Genomic DNA, 18,742 nt, shown 5'->3' with positions numbered 1-18,742 from the left:
GACAGGGTCTGACCCATGACCCCTGCAGGGAACTGACGCCTCGGGGCCACCCTCCCTCCCTCCGGCCCCTGTGCCCAGCCAGGGCCACCGACTGAGAAGTTTGTCATTCCTGGATGCTGCCTGTGAATGGGGCTGTCCTTTCTCTGGGCACTGCCAAGCTGGCTTCCATGGGAAGCTGTGGGCGGGCAGGGTTAACGAGGGTGCCTGCATACTATTCCGCTGCCACTGTGCTTGCCCTAGTCTTAGAACAGAGCAAGATGATTAGCTCATTTCCCACTTTTCTCTTGCCCAGGGCCTCAGGGCATCTGTAGGGGCTTCCGGGCACCCAGCCTGAGGGAGTGTTGGCACAGTGGCAACTTGACCCGTGGAACCCCAGAAACGGCTTGCCAGTCGCTGCCCCTCACAAGTGTCCCACAGGCTGCTGCCCTTCGCTCCTGTCACATGCTGTCCATCCTGCTCGTGAGCTCCCGGCTAGTAGCCGAGGTCAGGGCCAGGGCCCGGGAAGGCAAACCCTGCCTCATCAGAGCAAGACCTTCAAAGCGGAACAAGAAAATGAGTTGTGCGGGCGGACTTGGCTGAAATGAAGTTGTGGTGGGGGAGGGAGTAGGGGAGTGAGTGAGAGAGAGAGTGTGTGAGTGTGTGTGTGTGTGTGTGTGTATGTGTGTGTGTGTGTGTGAGAGAGAGAGAGAGAGAGAGAGAGAGAGAGAGAGAGAGAGAGAGAGAGAGAGAGAGAGAGAGAGAGAGAAATGGAAAATCAGGATTCAAGTTGCCCTGAGCCCATCTTTCTCATCACGCTCCTGGCTGCTCTAGAGAGGAATGTGACCGTTTATTCTGCATTTGAAGAAAGTGGATCTGGTACAGCACGAAATGTCCCGAGGTCGATCAGGTGCATTTTCTAACTCCACTTTTATATCCAGTCAGACACGCAGAAGCTGGGGACGGAGCCCAGATCTCTACCGTCATCCTTCCCTCTGCCCTCCCCACACCAACCACGCAAGCACACAGCATTTTCTCTTGGCCATTTCAGGGAGGAGCGCAGACAGTGAAAAAGGAAAGGGAAAAGGCAGGTCTTGAAGACACTGTGCCTATCGCCAAAGCTGGTTACCGTGACTTAGGGCGCTCTGCTACTACCCTAGAAAACACGGAGGCCCACCCGCCGAGCAGAGGCCTGCCCTCGAAACACACCCAGGTATTTCCTCAGGGAAAAATCCGCGATACAAAACATCTTTCGATTATGTGGAAGCTTCTCTCTCCAGCAGAGAGAGAATGTGTTTGCAGCCCCTGGGAGGAGGGTGTGAACTCCAACTGTCTGCATTGGTCCTACCCAGAAAAGTGGAGGGAACCCTCACTCCAAGCTGGAGTAGAGGCCTTTGAGAGGTGATGTAAATTGCAGGCAGATGGAGGGGCAGGGAGCCGGGGAGAGACCTGTTGCTCCACGAGCAGAAAGACAGACAGAAAGACAGACAATCTCTAGGCTGTACGTTCATCTCGAGACTAAGCTCGTTGTGGGCAGGGAATGTGTCTGTTATCTTAACAATAATGATTATAATAATAATAATAATAATAATAGAATTTGTAAGCACTTTTTATGTGCCAAGCACTGTTCTAAAGCACTGGGTAGATACAAGGTAATCTGGATGTCCCATGGGAGGCTCACAACCTTAATCCACATTTTACAGACAAGGTAACTGAGGCACAGAGAAGTTCAGTGACTTGCCCAAAGTCACACAGTTGACAAGTGGCAGTCAGGATTAGAACCCACGACCTTTGAATCCCAAGCAACGCTGCTTCCCTATATTGTCATACTGTACTCTCCCAAGCACTCAGTACAGTGTTCTGCACACCATAAGCACTCAATAAATATGACTGACTCATGCGGGGCTGGCCCGACCGCCAGCCAACTTCAAATCGCTTCGTCCCGGCTCCGGGTGCAAGACCTATTCCTTCCCAACCCACTGCCTGGGTCTCCTCAAGATCAGTAAAAAGGAGCAGAGTGCATGTCAACAGCCCTCTGGGAGCCAGGAGTGTCTGTCAGACCCGCCCAAATTTGCCGGCTCTGGGTCAACGAGGGTGGCAGAGTGCATCCTGACCCCCCATCCCTGGATAACTAGCTCTCTTCCTCCCTTCAAAGCCCTCCCGAGAGCTCACCTCCTCCAGGAGGCCTTCCCAGACTGAGCCCCCCTTTTTCCTCTGCTCCTCCTCCCCTTCCCATCGCCCCCAACTCCCTCCCTCTGCCCTACCCCCTTCCTCTCCCCACAGCACTTGTCTATCTTTGTGCATATTTATTACTCTATTTTATTAATGATGTGTATATAGCTATAATTCTATTTATCTATTCTGATGGTATAGACACCTGTCTACTTGTTTTGTTGTCTGTCTCCTTCTTCTAGACTGTGAGCCCGTTGTTGGGTAGGGACCATCTCTATATGTTGCCGATTTGTACTTTCCAAGAGCTTAGTACAGTACTCTGCACACAGTAAGCGCTCAATGAATACGATGGAATGAATGAATAATGGGATGGGTGCTCCCTGGGCCTGTCTCCCCTCCCTTAAGCAGGGAGATAGTAGAAGAGCAGAAGTACCGGAACCATGTATGACTACGTGTGGAGCATTTGGGAGAATACGATAAAAGTAGCAGATGGGACGACTATCCTCAAAGAACTTGCAATCTACAGGGGAAGACAGGAAGGTGCAAACGGAACACTTACGGCCGGTATAAAAGGGAAAGCAAAGGTGCAAATGAGAAAAGTTTAAGTTGGTAAAAATGGAATAAAATGATAATAACTTGTGCTGTGCTGTGGCTCCGCCTGGCTAATGGGGTGGTGGAACCAGCCTCCAGGGTGAGTGGCTTTGGGGACCCCGGCTGGGGACTTGGAGCACTTTCCCAGCTCGGTATTTGTCGCCTCGGGAGGAATGGGAAGGCTTCAAAGGGCCGAATAGAAGAGGTAAAAAAAAATACCACAGCTCAATGTTCCCGGAGGCGGGCAGCGACCGGTCGGTGACCAGCTGTTATAGTGGCCAGGCCCGGGGACAGCCCCGACTGAATGCGGTCCCGACTCCAACCTGGCTGAGATGCTGGACTCTCGGCTCACGTCCTTTAACCCCAAAACATGCTCCTGGAAGACGGGTTTGCCTCGCTAATGCCCAAGTCACCGAGCTGCCGTCAGGAATCCACAAAGCATCTCCACAGGCGTGCTGGGGGACCCCGATGCAGGTTTACAGGCAAAGACACGTGGCCTAGTAGATGCCACGTGAGACTGGGAGTCAGGAGAGTGGGGTTCCAGGCCCAGTTCTGTCCCTGCCTTGCTGTGTGACCTTTGGCAAGTCACTTCACCTTTCTGGACTTTGGTGCCTTCCTCTGGGAAATGGGAACGAGATCTCTGCTCTCCCTTTCACTTAGGCTGTGAGCACCATTCATTCAATCGTATTTACTGAGCGCTTACTGTGTGCAGAGCACTGTACTAAGCGCTTGTGGGTCGTGTCTGATCTGATTTTCTTGAATGGGTCCCAGTGCTTGGCCAATACCACTGCTACTTTGACTCTAGAGGCACCCCGGCTTAGACTGTAGGGTGGACAATCGTGGGCACTGTCTACCCACCTGCTGCTCCCCTTCCCCTCCCTTGGGCCTCTGTCCGCCCCAGCCCTTCACGGAGCCTGGATAACTGAGGCCCCAATCTCTCTCCAGAATCGCTGCTGCGGAGCTGAATTTTCCGCAGGTCTGGGACTTGCACCAACGGGCCGGCCTCTCCTGCCCTTTCAGGGGCCTCGCCTGGCAAGGCTGGATGGCGCCAAGGGGTCAGAGGCTTGGGTTCACAGTTAGAACTGTCGGCCCCACCCCTGCCCAGCCCCAATCAGACCCCGACCGAAAGCTGGTCACTTCTGGCCGGGTTTCTGACCCCCCGGCCCCCAGGGGGAGGAAGCCTGCCCGGTGCGGTGGGATGGCGTGGGCGGCTCTGACGGCCCAGGCCGCCAGAGCCCGGCTCCAGGGACCACAGATTTGGGACATCTGCTTCCAGTTACTCGCATCCTCCTGGTGCAAACGGCGCCAGTGGGCCCGCCTCGCTCCGTGTGCGGGATGGCTGCAGCCTCAGTCCGCAGAAACCCATTATCCCCGACACCGCAAGGAAACTTTGAATAACGAAGTAACCGGCTGTAGTGGTAACCAAAAGTACAACAGAGCGGATGAGGATCGCCCGCTCTGCAAAACCCGGCTCCGGAGTCCCGGCTCTGGAAAACCCGGCTTTGGGAATCAGGCTCCCGACCCAGACTGTGAATGGGCGCAGGTCTGGAGGCTTGGTGGGGCTCCTTTCCCACGCCAATGCCCTCCCCGTTGCACTTCGCGGGGTTTCAGCTGAAGCGTTGGGCCGCAGGCCAGCCCGTTGAGGCCCACCGGTCCGACCGGACCGACGGGACTGACTGGAGCGGCAGGCTCCTCCTGCTGATAGGGGACACTGGGGTTGGAGCAGTTGGGACACCACAGGGCCCGGGAGCATCCCAACACCCAACAGCAGCAGGGCTGTCGGACCCTCCCGCTGGGAGGAGGGCCAGACGGGGGTCCGCTCCCACCCCCTGAAGCTGCGAGTGGCCACTAAGAGCCTGGGACATCTGGCATCTCCGCCCTGGTGGGTTTCCTATCTGGTCATGCAGAAGGGATAAACCCAGTGAGATCTCTCTTTGGTGGCTGACAAAACGCACTGGCAGGCAACAGCCCACCTGCTCACAGCAGCCCAGCTCCTCTGTGGGAGCCCTCCCCGCCTGGGTCGGCCGGCCTCGACCCCCAAGCCACCCCAAGCTCGGGCCTGTCGGGTCAGAGGAGGGGATGAAGAGAATGGAACCCCGGCCATCGGGGAGCCAGCCCCAGCCTGGGAGTTCATGAGACCCTCTCTAGCCGCCGTGCTGCAGCCCCTTCCTCAGGCCCGATCCCACCGACCTCTCACCAGATCTTCAGTGCTACAATCCAAGGGCAAGGGCCGGAGGCCAAGCCTGGATCCAGGACAGTCCTCCCGGTTGCATTTCCCGGTGCCCAGCACTCCTGTGATCCGGACACCCAATTCCCTCCTTCACGAGCAGGTGGGAAGCAACCAGACCACTGGGAGCAGTCCCAGCACCGAGAGGCGCCCCGGGACGGGCTGGCCCGGTCAACCACCCACCCCTACAGGCCCCTGAGATCCAGGGACACAGTTGCCTCTTCCTGCATCTACGACACTTGCTGACAGTCAGGCAGGGGAAGGAGCAGAACGATCTGGCCCACACGGCCAAGAACGCGGGGCTACAGTGGCACCATGGGGGGTGGACCTGCAAGATGGGGGTGGTACAGAGGCGGCGGGGGTGGTACTCACCCTCCGGAAAGACACAACGTAGAAGGTATCACCCCGCCTGCGGATGGCTTCGAAGAAGTCTTGGTAGCTTCGAGGCGAGGCGTAGTAGACCTGTAGCTCGCTGCTGGCATTCCTGCTGGGCCAGAGGGGGAAACGCCGTGAGAGGAGGCTCGGGAAGCGCCATGGCCACTGCGAGGACCATTTGGGGGTGCTGAGGAAGGGGAGAGGGGCCATCTGCCACTTCTTGACCCCAAGTGGGCTTGGGAGGAGGGGGCCTCCTGGACAGACAGTAGGGTCCCGTAAGCAGCACAAGCCCATCCTCAGTACATAGCCCACCCACCTCCCAGAGCTCCCAGCCCAGGGAGCCCCTCCTGCTCATTCCTCTATGCACTATTCTACAGTGCTCACAACGCACGCAAACACCCATAATCGAGAGAGCACTATGGCAAAGTGGAGGGAGCGTGGGGCTGGAAGGCAGGAGACCCGGATTCTAGCCCCAGCTCTGCCTCTGGCCTGCTGTGTGACCTCGGATAAGTCACTGAACTTCAGTGGGCCCAAGTTTCTTCCTCTTAAAAACGGGGTTAAGCTACCTGCTCTCTCTCCCTCCCTTCTACATAATCCGCTTTTTGTGGAATAGGGACTGTGTCCAGCTGGATTATCCTGCATCTACCTCAGAGTTTAGAAAAACCTTTGGCCCACAGTATGTCCTTTGTCTTCAGAAATGACTACTTTCTTGCTCTTACCTAACCACTCTCTTCTCCCATCACACTCCAGCTCGCACTCTTCGTTCCCCTCAAGCTAAGCTGCGCACCATGACTCATTCTCCTCTCCCCTGCCTCCGACGTCCTTCTTCACACCTGGAACCCCACTCCCTTTCAAATTCAGTCCTCCCCACTTTCAAAACCCTTCTGAAATTCCATCTCCTCTTCCTGGAGGCCATCCTGGGTTGATTTTTCTTCCCCTTCCCAAGTCGTGTACGGGGAAAGGCCAGGAGGTGGACGGAGAAGGGAGGGGAGAAGGTGGGCGCAAGAGGAGGAGGGTGGTGGAGGAAGTGGGGGGGGAGGATGGGGCCCCATGGCCCACTCACCTGGAGCTAGTGGTCTCGGTGTATTTCACAGCCATCAGCTGGGAGGTGGGGGCCGGGGCTGTGGAGCTCTGAAAGAGGAAATGGGCTTTTAATGGCTGACAGGAAGCCACAAAGGCCTCTTCCATGGCTCGTGGGACACGCTGTTCAATCCAACCCCACCAGGTCCTGGTACTGGCCAAATCCTCCCTGTACAGGCTTCTCCAGTCACCATCGCTGGGCACGGTGTCGAGGGGAGGGAGAGCGTGGGGGCTGGAAGGGGTGGCGGGCAGGGGATGCCACAGGTAGCCCAAGCCTGTCATCAAGGCTTCCGCCCTGCTCGCAGCCGCCCGCTGGGGCCTCAGGTTAGAGACGGATGACCCACCAACTTGTACTTCCCAAGCGCTTAGTACAGTGCTCTGCACACAGTAAGCGCTCAATAAATACGATTGATGATGATGACCCACCGGCCGTCGGAGAGGCTAGTGGACAGTGAGCTCCCAACCGTCAGGGGGAGGAGCAGGTTCTATGGAGGACCAGGTGGAAGGGTCAAGGCTCTGTGGTCAGCCCAGACGGACACAGTGGGGAAGAAGGGGGAGAGAGGGGCAAGGTGGAGTAATAATAATAATAATAATGATGGCATTGATTAAGCGCTTACTATGTGCAATGCACTGTTCTAAGCGTTGGGGAGGTTACAAGGTGATCAGGTTGTCCCATAGCGGGCTCACAGTCTTAATCCCCATTTTAAAGATGAGGGAACTGAGGCCCAGAGAAGCGAAGTGACTCGCCCAAAGTCACCCAGCTGACAATCGGCAGAGCTGGGATTTGAACCCATGACCTCTGACTCCAAAGCCCGGGCTCTTTCCACTGAGCCACGCTGCTTCTCTGTAGGCACGACGACCAACACGGAACCGTTGTTTCCAAAAGCTCACTCCAGCAGAGTGGGGGCATCCCTGCAGCTGGAAGGTGGCGGGGGCCAAACCTCCGCCTGGCCGGGGGGCAGGGGTGAGGGAGCACCTGGAGGAGCCGGGTCTGTTGCTCCTGTTGCTGCTGCTGCTGCCGGCTGTTGGTCAGTCTTCGGGACTTGGTCCTCTCCAGCTCGTGCCTGTGCACCCACCCGCGGAGCTCGTGGTTTAACCTGTCCCAACGAAAGTTCAGGTCATGCCAGGCCGGGGTGGGGGCGGAGGCCCACTCTAGGCCGGGGTGTGGGGGGAGCAGCGGCCTTCTCACATCTCTGGGGGTCTCCTCTTAAGAGAACAGGGGGACCCACCGTTACCGCTTCGACAAGAAGGCACCGACCCCTGCACTCCCCCACTCCCTTATGGCGGCTTCCCCCAGCACAAGGCAGAAATCCAGAGACAATTCCCTGTTTGGCGCCTGCCAGGAATGAATGTGGATTTTCCCCAGACGTGGGCTCCATCCAGCATCTGGCTTGGGCTCCGTCGATGGGAGGGGTGAGGCTCCCCCCTCATCACCACCCCCAACAACCCCCGAGTGGCTGGAAAGAGCCAGGCCAGCCGCCAGGAAACCGATGTTGTGGGAGGGGTCGAGCGGGGCACGGGAGAAATGGAGAGCGGAGAAAAATCACGGACACGAAATTCAGGTTTTCCACCCCAGAAAACAACAAAAAGGCCCATCGGAACACAAGTGTGAGGGCAGTGGGGCCCGATGGGAAGAACCCAGGACCTGGGGGACTCGGGTTCGAGGCCCAGTTCTGCCACTTGTCCGCTGTGTGAACTGGAGCATGTCCCTTAATCTCTCTGGCCTTAGTTTCCTGCCCTGTAATATGGGGAGAAGACCCCTGTGCTCCCTCCCTCTTACACTGTGAGTCCCACCTGGGACAGACACTGCGTTCGCTCTAATTTCCCTGTAGCAACCGCAGAGCTAAGCAAAGTGCAGGATGCGTGCTAAGCACTAAATCAATACTGGTATCGAGGGGTGCCTTCACCTTGTAGCCTGACTCCCGGGGAGGAGGGGTCGGCATTCTGCTAAAACCCTAGCCATCAGCTCCCCACCGGACCCGGATAGGGGTGCGGGCACCCTGTGGGCTGGGAGATCTCTTGTCGCTGCAGGGCGCGGACCCAGCAGCCACGTTCGGCTCCTCCTCCGGCCCGAGCATTCCTTCCCTCCGCCGGGGCCCCTCTCCCTCCTGATGTCAGATGCGGGGCCGGGCCGCGGTCTTACCGCAGGGACTCTGTCCGGTTGATGAATGGCTGGCACGGGGGCGGGGGCTGCACATAGAGCAACGGCTCTTCCGTCACCACCATCAAGGCCTTGTCATTCGAGACCGCGTGGCCAAACCTGAAACACGAGCACACCCCGCCGCCTCGTCACCGGCTCTCCAGCCTGACAGAGGGCAGAGGGCCAACTGGCACGGCCCCGACAGGCACCCCAAGCAACATGGGGGAGGGCAAAAATCACGGGCCTTAGAAGGTGGCCCCCCCCCCTGCCCCCCCAGGTCTGTTCCTTTCCTCGGTCTAGAGACTACCGTGGTACGTCCCCGTGCCTAACGGGTATCTTGGGGTCGACGCTTCCGGAAAAGCCACATAAAGGCCAAACTCCCAGAGCCCCTGTGGAGAATGAGTTCGAACAGGGAGCTCAGGACCGGAAAAGACTGACGGCCACTGCGCCTAACTGGACTGGCCCTTCTCCTGGAGCCTCAGCAAAGTCGGATGACTTTAAGTGGCAAGAGCACTGACCATCTGGCCGGAAGGTCTGAGGACGACAGTGAAACTGGCCAGAGGAGTTCGAGGGGAGACAGGTGTGTCTGCTTGGCAGAGGACGCATGGCTGATCGGTCAGCCGCTTACCTGTAACTACCCTCAGGCAGGGTGTCGGTTGCCATCTCGGGTCCCGTGCTGTGGTCACCGATGGCCGAAAACCCCAGGAGGTGCCTCTTCTGAGGGGCAGGGGCAGCCCGGGGAGGGGCCGGGCTGGGGTCCCTTTCAAACACGCTGTGAGACACAAGCACGAGACCGTGAACGGATGGAAAATGCCACACATGGGTAATGATGATGATGATGGGTTTAAGTGCTTCTACGTGCCAGGCACTGTACTAAGCGCTGGGGTGGGTTCGAGCTAATCGGGTTGGACACAGTCCCTGTTCCATGTAGAGCTCACAGTCTCAATCCTCATTTTCCAGATGAGGGAACTGAGGCCCAGAGAAGTGACGGGACTTGCCCAAGGTCACACAGCAGACAAGTGGCAGAGCTGGGATTAGAACCCATGACCTTCTGACTCCCAGGCCTGCGTTCTATCCATCAGGCCATGCTGCTTCTCTATCAGCTGTGGACACAGACTTAAGCGAAGCAGCGTGGCTCAGTGGAAAGAGCTCGGGCTTTGGAGTCAGAGGTCATGGGTTCAAATCCTGGCTCCGCCGATTGCCAGCTGGGTGACTTCGGGCAAGTCACTTCACTTCTCTAGGCCTCAGTTCCCTCATCTGGAAAATGGGGATTGAGACTGTGAGCCCCACGTGGGAAAACCTGATTACCTTGTATCCCCCAAGCGCTTAGGACAGTGCGTGGAACATAGTAAGTGCTTAATAAATGTCACTATTATTGTTATTATTAAGTGCTGTGGAGCTAAGGTAAGGTGCTGTGTAGGGTACTCAGGGTCAAAACCCCAAAGCCCCTTTTGGCCACCCCGGCTGCCACTGCAGCGCCGGACAAGTGGGAAGAAACAAGCATTTCCTGCGGTGACCCCGGGGCCCCCTCCCCCGTTGAGTCAGTCAGTTCATCAGTCATATTTATTAAGCGCTCCCTCTGTGCAGGGCACTGTACTAAGCCCTTGGGAGAGTACGATATAACAATAAAACGCATTTCCTGCCCACGATGAGCTTACAGTCCAGAGATGCAATACTGGTGGCTGGTGCTTTCTGCCGGCCACTGGCAGGCATGATTCTCCCACCTCATGGATTGTCCCACACGGCAGAGGGTGGGAGGAGACGGAGTCCAGAATCCTCACTGTGCCTCGTTCTCCCCTGTCCCGCTGTCAACCCCTGGTCCACGTCCTACCTCTGGCTTGGCACGCCCTCCCTCCTCACATCCACCAAACTAACTCTCTTCCCCCCTTCAAAGCCCTACTGAGAGCTCACCTCCTCCAGGAGGCCTTCTCAGACTGAGCCCCCCTTTTCCTCTTCTCCTTCTCCCCATCACCCCTACTCCCTCCCTCTGCTCTACCCCCTTCCTGCCCCACAGCACTTGTGTATGTTTGTACATAGTCTATTTATTTTATTAATGATGTATATATATAGCTACAATTTTATATATCCATTTTGATGCTATTGATGCCTGTCTACTTGTTTTGTTGTCTGTCTTCCCCTTCTAGATTGTGAGCCCGTTGTTGGGTACGGCTTGTCTCTATCTGTTGCCGAATTATACTTTCCAAGCACTTAGTAGAGTGCTCTGCACACAGTAAGCGCTCAATAAATACGACAGAATGAATGAATGCCTTCCTAACACCCTTGGTGGGGTTTTCCCATCAGTCAGTCACTCAGTCATATTCACTGAGGGCTCATTGTGTGCAGAGCACTATACTGAGTGCTTGTGAGAGTACAATGTAACACACATCCCCGCAACTTTGCATCTTCTGGGACTATTGGGGTGCCTCCCAAGCTCCCTCTCTGACCTGTATGCCCTGGAGCTGGGCTCCTGTGGCAGCAGAATGAGTGGGAGGCACACTGGGCATATTAGGCATCCTAGGGTGGCCCAGTAGAGAGAGTATGGGTTCTATTCCCGGCTCCGCCACTTATTTCAGTGGAAAGAGCCCGGGCTTTGGAGTCAGAGGTCATGGGTTCAAATCCCAGCTTTGCCAATTGTCAGCTGTGTGGCCTTGGGCAAGTCACTTCACTTCTCTGTGCCTCAGTTACCTCATCTGTAAAATGGGGATTAAGACTGTGAGCCCCCTGTGGGACAACCTGATCGCCTTGTAACCTCCCCAGCGCTTAGAACAGTGATTTGCACATAGTGCTTAATAAACGTCATTATTATTATTGTTGTCTGCTGTGTGATTTTGGGCAAGTCGCAACTTCCCTATGCCTAAGTTACTTCACTGGCAAAGTCGGGATTTACACTGTGATTCCCAGGCGGGACAGGGACAGTGTGCAACCTGACAACCTTGCATCTACTACCCCAGAGCTAAACACAGTGCCTGGCACATAGTAAGCGCAAAACGAATACTAAAAACGAAAAAAAAGGGAGAGGCAGGGGGACCTGCATGAAGTCAGCGCTTAGAACAGTGCTTTGCACATAGTAAGCACTTAATACATGCCATCATCATCATCATCATGATCCCTCTCCCCCTCCTCTCCATCCCCCCCATCTTACCTCCTTCCCTTCCCCACAGCACCTGTATATATGTATATATGTTTGTACATATTTATTACTCTATTTATTTTACTTGTACATATCTATCCTATTTATTTTATTTTGTTAGTATGTTTGGTTTTGTTCTCTGTCTCCCCCTTTTAGACTGTGAGCCCACTGTTGGGTAGGGACCGTCTCTATATGTTGCCAATTTGTACTTCCCAAGCGCTTAGTACAGTGCTCTGCACATAGTAAGCGCTCAATAAATACGATTGATGATGATGATGATGATGATGATGATCATCATCATCATCAAAGAGCGTGGGGACGGTGACACCTGCAGGCGAGCCCCTGCCACTACACATCCACCGCCTCTGTTGCTCGTGAGTCTGGGGTTGGGGCGGACTGACCCCCAAAAGTCCTGCCCGCCCCCAATAACCAATCTCAGCCCCAAGACGAGGGTGCGTGCGAGATATCCCAGGCTGAGTCGTGCATGAGGATGCTGGGGTCGGGGGGAGGACAGGGCAGGGAGAACAGCGTGGCTCAATGGAAAGAGCCCGGCCTTTGGAGTCACAGGTCATGGGTTCAAATCCCGGCTCCGCCAACTGTCGGCTGTGCGGCTGTGGGCAAGTCACTTCACTTCTCTGGGCCTCAGTTACTTCATCTGTAAAATGGGGATTAAGACTGGGAGCCCCCCATGAGACATATATATATATATATACATATATATATATATACCTGTATATATGTTTGTACCTATTACTCTCTTTATTTATTTTACTTGTACATATCTATTCTATTTATTTTATTTTGTTAATACATTTGGTTTTGTTCTCTGTCTCCCCCTTCTAGACTGTGAGCCCACTGTTGGGTAGGGACTGTCTATATGTTGCCAACTTGTACTTCCCAAGCGCTTAGTACAGTGCTCTGCACACAGTAAGCGCTCAATAAATACGATTGATTGATTGATTGACAACATGATCACCTTGTAACCTCCCCAGTGCTTAGAATAGTGCACACTTAATAAATGCCATTATTATTGTTGTTATTATTATTATTATTATCATTATTATTATTATTATTATTATTATTAGGCCCTGGAGGGGGGTAGTCCCCACTAGGGGAATGGGGCAGGTCCTGGGGTGGCGGGGGGAGATGCAAGCTGTCCACAGCAGCAGCAACAGACCCAGCTTTGTGGAGAAAGGCCCCCACCCCCTCCACTACTGAAACAGGCAGCAGAATGGCTGACAGTCACCATCCCCCTCAGATATGAGCGGTCCTTTTACATTAGTGGTCTCATTCACACAGAATCCCTGGGGGAGGAGAAGGGGGGGATGGAGAAGGAAGACAGGGATCAATATCCCCACGGCATAGATTTGGTGAGAGAACGGAGGCATAGAGGGATCTGAGGTCAGCGAGCAGGCAGGAGGAGACAGCGGAAACTGAGGCCTGTGCCTTTCCCACTAGGCCATGCTGAGGAAATGCCAATACCCTGGGGCAGGGAGGGGTCAAAGGGGAGGCGAGAGAGCTAAAGGGGGCTCTGTCTTTGTTCACACCCCAGCCTAACCTTCAGGCTTCCTTGGCGGCCACCAAGCCTATTATCCTGCTCCGGCCTTCCCCATCAACAGCCCCAGGGTGGGGGCCATGGCAACAGCTCAAGGCGCCAAGAGAGGACCCTCATGCTCAAAGACCTGTCTGTTGGGGGGTCTGGGGAAAGCCCTCCTGGGAATGGCAGGCCATAGTAAACTCTTTGCAGAGTGGAGGCGCCCACGGTGAGGGATTCCTCGCGGGAAAGCGATAGTGATAGTGGGACAGGGTCCGGAGTGTGCCATCTCTCCCCACCCACCCCTCCAGCAGTAGTCCTGGCTCTATCAGTTCCCCACCGCCACCCTGCCGCTTTTCTGGGCCTGCTCTGCCTGTCCAGCTGGGCAGGGCCAGACCCCAGGACAGCCTCGGGAAACATGTGAGACCGATGAGGGAACGGAGGCTTAGCAAAGTTAAGTGACTAGCCCAAAGTCACACAGCTGACCATTGGTGGAGTCGGGATTTGAACCCATGACCTCTGACTGCAAAGCCCGTGCTCTTTCCACGGAGCCATGCTGCTTCCCAGGGATCTCCAGGGACCCATATGTTTTGTTGTCTGTCTCCCCCTTCTAGACTGTGAGCCTGCTGTTGGGTAGGGACCGTCTCTGTATGTTGCCAACTTGTACTTCCCAAGCGCTTAGTACAGTGCTCTGCACGCAGTAAGCGCTCAATAAATACGATTGAATGAATGAAAATGAGCCGGCAGCGATCACCACAGTGTGGGGAGCTGCTTGGTGGTGCCTGAGCAGCAGCTCCCCACCCACAAACATCGGCACCTACCCGAGGGGGCCGAAGTTGAGCACCACGAAGGCCAGCACCACCAAGACGCACACGGCTCTGCGCTTTGGAGCAGGGGGACCCTTGAGCTTCTGGTTCTGTAGTAGAGGAGGGAGACAGAGTTGGCACTGAAGGGTCATCCGCGGGGTCAGCCTCCACCCAAGCTGGGAAGCGCCTCTCTGGTCCGAGGACACAGAGGGTGCCCCCGGCGCCCCACCGAGAGAAGTCAACCCCGGTCTAGTCTTCAGCTAGGCCAGATGCCACCAGGAGGGAACGGATGAGCCGCTGTCCCCAGGCCTGATCGATCCCAATCAATTGCCCGGGATGGCGGCGTCCTCCCGCCGGATCTGCGACCGTCCCTCCTGCCGACCGCCGACCCGGTACCCACCTCCGAGACCACCTGGTCCAGCTGGTGCCTGAGGAAGCCGTTCTCCCTCTTGAGCTTGTCGTTCTCCGACAGGGCGGCCTTGAGCCGGGCTTCTAGCCCCAGCATGTAGTCCTTCTTCTTCTTGCGCGACTGGCACGCCGACTCCCGGTTCTTGATCATGCGCTGCTGCCTCCGCAGGACGGTCACCTGGGCGGTACGGCGCCGGCCGGCCGGTCAGGCCTCGGGTGCCCACTGGCCGACTCGCGGACTGCCCCAGGCCCTAGGCAAGGTGCTAAAGCCCTGTGCTTGGGGGAAGCCCTTGGAGTGACAGCCACGAGGGCCCGATCACACACTGCCAAAGGCCAGCAAGGCCACGGCAAAGCAAAGGCCACGTCAGTTAACACGTGATGCCCTCCTCCAGCAGGGAGTCAGGTCATCCGGCGGTTGGGGCGGGGGCTCCCCCAGCCGCTTGGGGACAGGGGTTATTTGAGACCCCTGGGAGTGAAGCGGATTACTGGGGCACCCAGCGGCTGGGGGTTATCGAGTGGGTTATTGAGGCCGCCAAGAGCTCACGTGGCTCACCGGAGCCCGCAGGGGCCCAGCCGGGTTACTGGAGGCCCCAGGGGCCGGAGCGGGTCATTGGGGCCACCAAGGGCCTCCACGGAGCAGGGAGCCCTCACTCCCACAGAAGGAGCCAGAGCAATAAAACCATCCTCCATGGAGACAGCGCGGGCCCCCTGAGGGAGTTGGCCGACCGGCCCGGGCCCGTGGGAGGATAGCAAGCCTGCCAAAGTGAGGCTGCACGGGGATCCGATTACAAGTCCAACAATCCGCTCCCTCTCCACCAGCCTAGATTTCCACTGATGAGCCCACGGTCTCTATATGTTGCCAAATTGTACTTCCCAAGCGCTTAGTACAGTGCTCTGCACACAGTAAGCACTCAATAAATACGATTGATGATGATGATGATGATTGAGTCTGGTGGAGCAGAGGGCCTCTCCCTGGATGGGCTCCTGGACTGGCCGGCTTGGGCATGGCAGACGGCTTGGGTTACATGGCCAGGACGGACTTCTGGCAAGGGTGGGCTGGGGAGCTGCCCCAGGAGTCGCTCCAGACCTCAGGGCCCCGAGTAGAGAGGCAGAAGACCCAGGTTTTCATCCCAGCTCTATCTCTGGCTAGCTGTGTGACTTTGGGCAAGCCATTGAACCTCTCTGTGCTCCAGTTTCCCCCCTCTATAGAATGGGGATAGGATTCCTAGCTCTTCCTCTCTTTTAGACCGGGAATCCTGCATGGGGCAGAGACCAGCTCTGATCTGATTGTCTCGTGTCTGCCCCAACACCCAGCACAGGATCCAGTATAACGTCCGGCAAGGAACGAGCACCTAATCAACGCCATCACCAGAGAAAAAATAGAGATAGACTCACATCGTGGGAGTCGCTCCTCAGGGCGGCCGGCAGGACGGGCTTGGCCGGGGACGGTTTGCCAGGTCCCGGAAGGCCCGCCACGGGAGTGGGCAGCACGTTCACCGTGAGGCTGGCTATCTGGGCTGCTTCCCCAGTGACGGTGAGGACGGGCTGTGGGGAGGGCAGGACCGGGGGCGCCTGCAGCTGCACCACGGCCGGCTGGGAGAACAGGACGGGCTGACCTGGGGGCGGAGCAGGGGGGAGTAGATCCAGGTGAACCCCGGCCCGCGGCAGGGAGCCCCGCGCACATTCCAGGAGCACGATCCTCGCTGCTGCCTTGTTCCCATGAACACGAGGCGGCACCCTGGTGTACGCTCCGCCGGGCGGGAGGCCCCGTTCCCTTGGCTTCCCTTTCCCTGGGGATCCCTTGGCTTCCAAGCTCTGAAATCCCAGGTAGGGTTCGACTGTAAGGAACTGCCCGAACCCATTTGGCTTTTGGGGACCGAGGCGCTAAGCAAGCCCGAGGCAGTGGGTCCAAGAGGGACTTGTACATATTCTACTTATTTTTTATTTATTTGGTTGAAATGTTTTGCTTTGTTGTCTGTCTCCCCCTTCTTGACCGTGAGCCCCGCTGTTGGGTAGGGACCATCCAAACTTGTACTTCCCAAACACTTAGTACAGTGCTCTGCACACAGTAAGCGCTCAATGAATACGATTGAATGAATGAATGAATAATCCCTGTATATATGTTTGTACATATTTATTACTCTATTTATTTTACTTGCACATATGTATATATGTTTGTGCATATTTATTACTCTATTTTACTTGTACATATTCTATTTATTTTTTTATTTGGTTTAAATGTTTTGTTGCCTGTCTCCCCCTTCTTGACTGTGAGCCCCACTGCTGGGTAGGGACCGTCCAAACGTCCTTTCCAAGCGCTTAGTACAGTGCTCTGCACACAGTAAGTGCTCAATAAATACGATTGAGTGAATGAATGAATAATCCCTGTATATATGTTTGTACATATTTATTACTCTATTTATTTTACTTGTATATATGTACATGTTTGTACATATTTATTACTCTATTTTACTTGTACATATTCTATTTATTTTTTATTTATTTGGTTTAAATGTTTTGGTTTGTTGTCTGTCTCCCCCTTCTAGACTGTGAGCCCTGCTGTTGGGTGGGGACCATCCAAACTTGTACTTTCCAAGCGCTTAGTACAGTGCTCTGCACACAGTAAGCGCTCAATAAATACGACTGAATGAACTGAATGAATGAGAGATACGGGAGATTCCTGTCCTCCCTATTTGTAACTTTGGGATTCCCAGGCAGTGAACTGTATGCCAGCACAGAGACCGCCAGGCCGGAGCGAAGGGAGATCTGGATGCTCTTCACCCCTCTGCCAGGGCCACCTGGACCGCCCCCACCCCCCGGCCTGCTGAGCCCTCGCCCAGTCCCACGGGTCCCGACGCCCGTGGACATACCTTTGGCTGGTGCCGGCTGGATGCTGATAACTGGCGGCTGTTTGGCCAGCGGCAGAATGGCCGGCAAGGCCTGGATGATGATGGCTTTGGCCGGGAGGCTGGGGCTGGCCTGGGCCTTGGGGGCTGCTGGCAGCAGGAAGGGCTTGGGCTGCAGTGGGGGCTTGGAAACGGGCTGAGACGGCTTCTTCGGGCTCACCCGGGGGCCGCTCCCTGGGGACGGGAGAGAAGGAAGGAAGGAGGAAGAGACATAGGGAGGGAGGGAGGAAGGAAGGCCAAGGCAGAAATAACCTCATTACTAGATTTACTGAGCACGGAGCCTGTGCCCAGCCCAGGTCCCACCTGGTGCTGAATCATGGCAGTGGGAAGGGGAAACAGGCACGGAATCAAAGCTCAGGTCCACCCCTGCCCTTAGGCCTCTGGGAACACCATCCCTGCCCAGGGCTGATCCTGGGAGTGGTCCCAATGGCAAGAGACAGGGGCCTGCCCTGACCAACATGGCCACACCTGGGGGCATCATGAGGGCCAGGGATGAGGGGAGGGGCAGAGGGGCCCTCAGGGCATCCTTAAGCCCACAGGACCACTGACCCTCGGGTGTCAGATTTCATTAAGGCGATCCAGGATCGTGCCCCTTTTCAGTGCACGGGGCTGGTGGCAGGAGGCCCGGGGCCTGAGCCCAGCTCGGCCACGGGCCTGCCGGGTGACCTCTCCGGGCCCCATCCCCTCCTCTGTGGAACGGGGAAAGTACTCCCTGCCCACCCGGAAGCGTTGTGAGGACACATCAGGACAATGGATGGGGACAAGTCAGGAGAAAGAAGGGCCCCGAGGAAAGCCTGAGCGGGAGCTCGGCTGCCACTGTTGGTGGCGACAGGCCTGCTGAGGACAGCTCTGGACAAAGCAGCTGGCACACCGATGCCATGCCGCTGATGAGGAAGCTGGGCCGTGGAGTGCGCCTTTGCAACCCAGCTGTAAACGCGTCCCCGGGAAATGGGAAAGGCTCGCAACTGAGAAGTACCAGTCCTGTGTCCGGCTCTGCTGATGGGTTTGTGGTCTGCCAGAGATTCTGAGGAAGAGGAGGAGGAGGAGGAGGGACTGCCCAAACCCTCGCTGTACAAGGAGAGAGGGGACAGCTGGAACTTGGAGCACAAATCCAACTCTTCCTGCAGCAAAAAAAGCAGAGAAAACAATGGGAAAGATGGGCACGCCGTCCCCTGGGTGCCAGGGGGTCTGAATGGGCTGGGTGCTGAGGGAGGCGAGTGGGAAGCACTGGGTGTGCCCTCAGGACTGGGAGCTGCCAATCAATCAATCAATGGCATTTACTGAGCACTGTGCAGAGAACTGTACTAAGCAGCTGGGATTGTACAGTGCAACAATTTTTTTTTTAATGGTATTTGTTAAAATGTTTACTACTTACCAGTCACCACGCTAAGCACCGG

General features: G+C 56.1%; 1 protein-coding gene across 1 annotated transcript in view; it reads right to left on the bottom strand.

Annotated features, from left to right (window-relative positions):
* Nucleotides 1-18,742, bottom strand: part of ATF6 (activating transcription factor 6) — a 34,135-nt gene that overhangs the window by 7,622 nt on the left and 7,771 nt on the right. Inside the window, exons 5-14 of the mRNA XM_038757830.1 lie at nt 18,322-18,466; nt 17,310-17,519; nt 15,835-16,055; nt 14,432-14,617; nt 14,047-14,141; nt 9,190-9,333; nt 8,565-8,681; nt 7,398-7,518; nt 6,405-6,472; nt 5,339-5,450 (exon numbers count right to left, since the gene is read on the bottom strand). Of these exons, the coding sequence (XP_038613758.1) occupies nt 5,339-5,450; nt 6,405-6,472; nt 7,398-7,518; nt 8,565-8,681; nt 9,190-9,333; nt 14,047-14,141; nt 14,432-14,617; nt 15,835-16,055; nt 17,310-17,519; nt 18,322-18,466 (1,419 nt within the window). The remainder of the gene's footprint in view (nt 1-5,338; nt 5,451-6,404; nt 6,473-7,397; nt 7,519-8,564; nt 8,682-9,189; nt 9,334-14,046; nt 14,142-14,431; nt 14,618-15,834; nt 16,056-17,309; nt 17,520-18,321; nt 18,467-18,742) is intronic.

This window comes from Tachyglossus aculeatus, chromosome 16, assembly GCF_015852505.1.
Source record: "Tachyglossus aculeatus isolate mTacAcu1 chromosome 16, mTacAcu1.pri, whole genome shotgun sequence".
NCBI lineage: Eukaryota > Metazoa > Chordata > Mammalia > Monotremata > Tachyglossidae > Tachyglossus > Tachyglossus aculeatus.
Note: the sequence above shows the minus strand (reverse complement) of the source record. Positions and strands in the feature narration are given on the sequence as shown.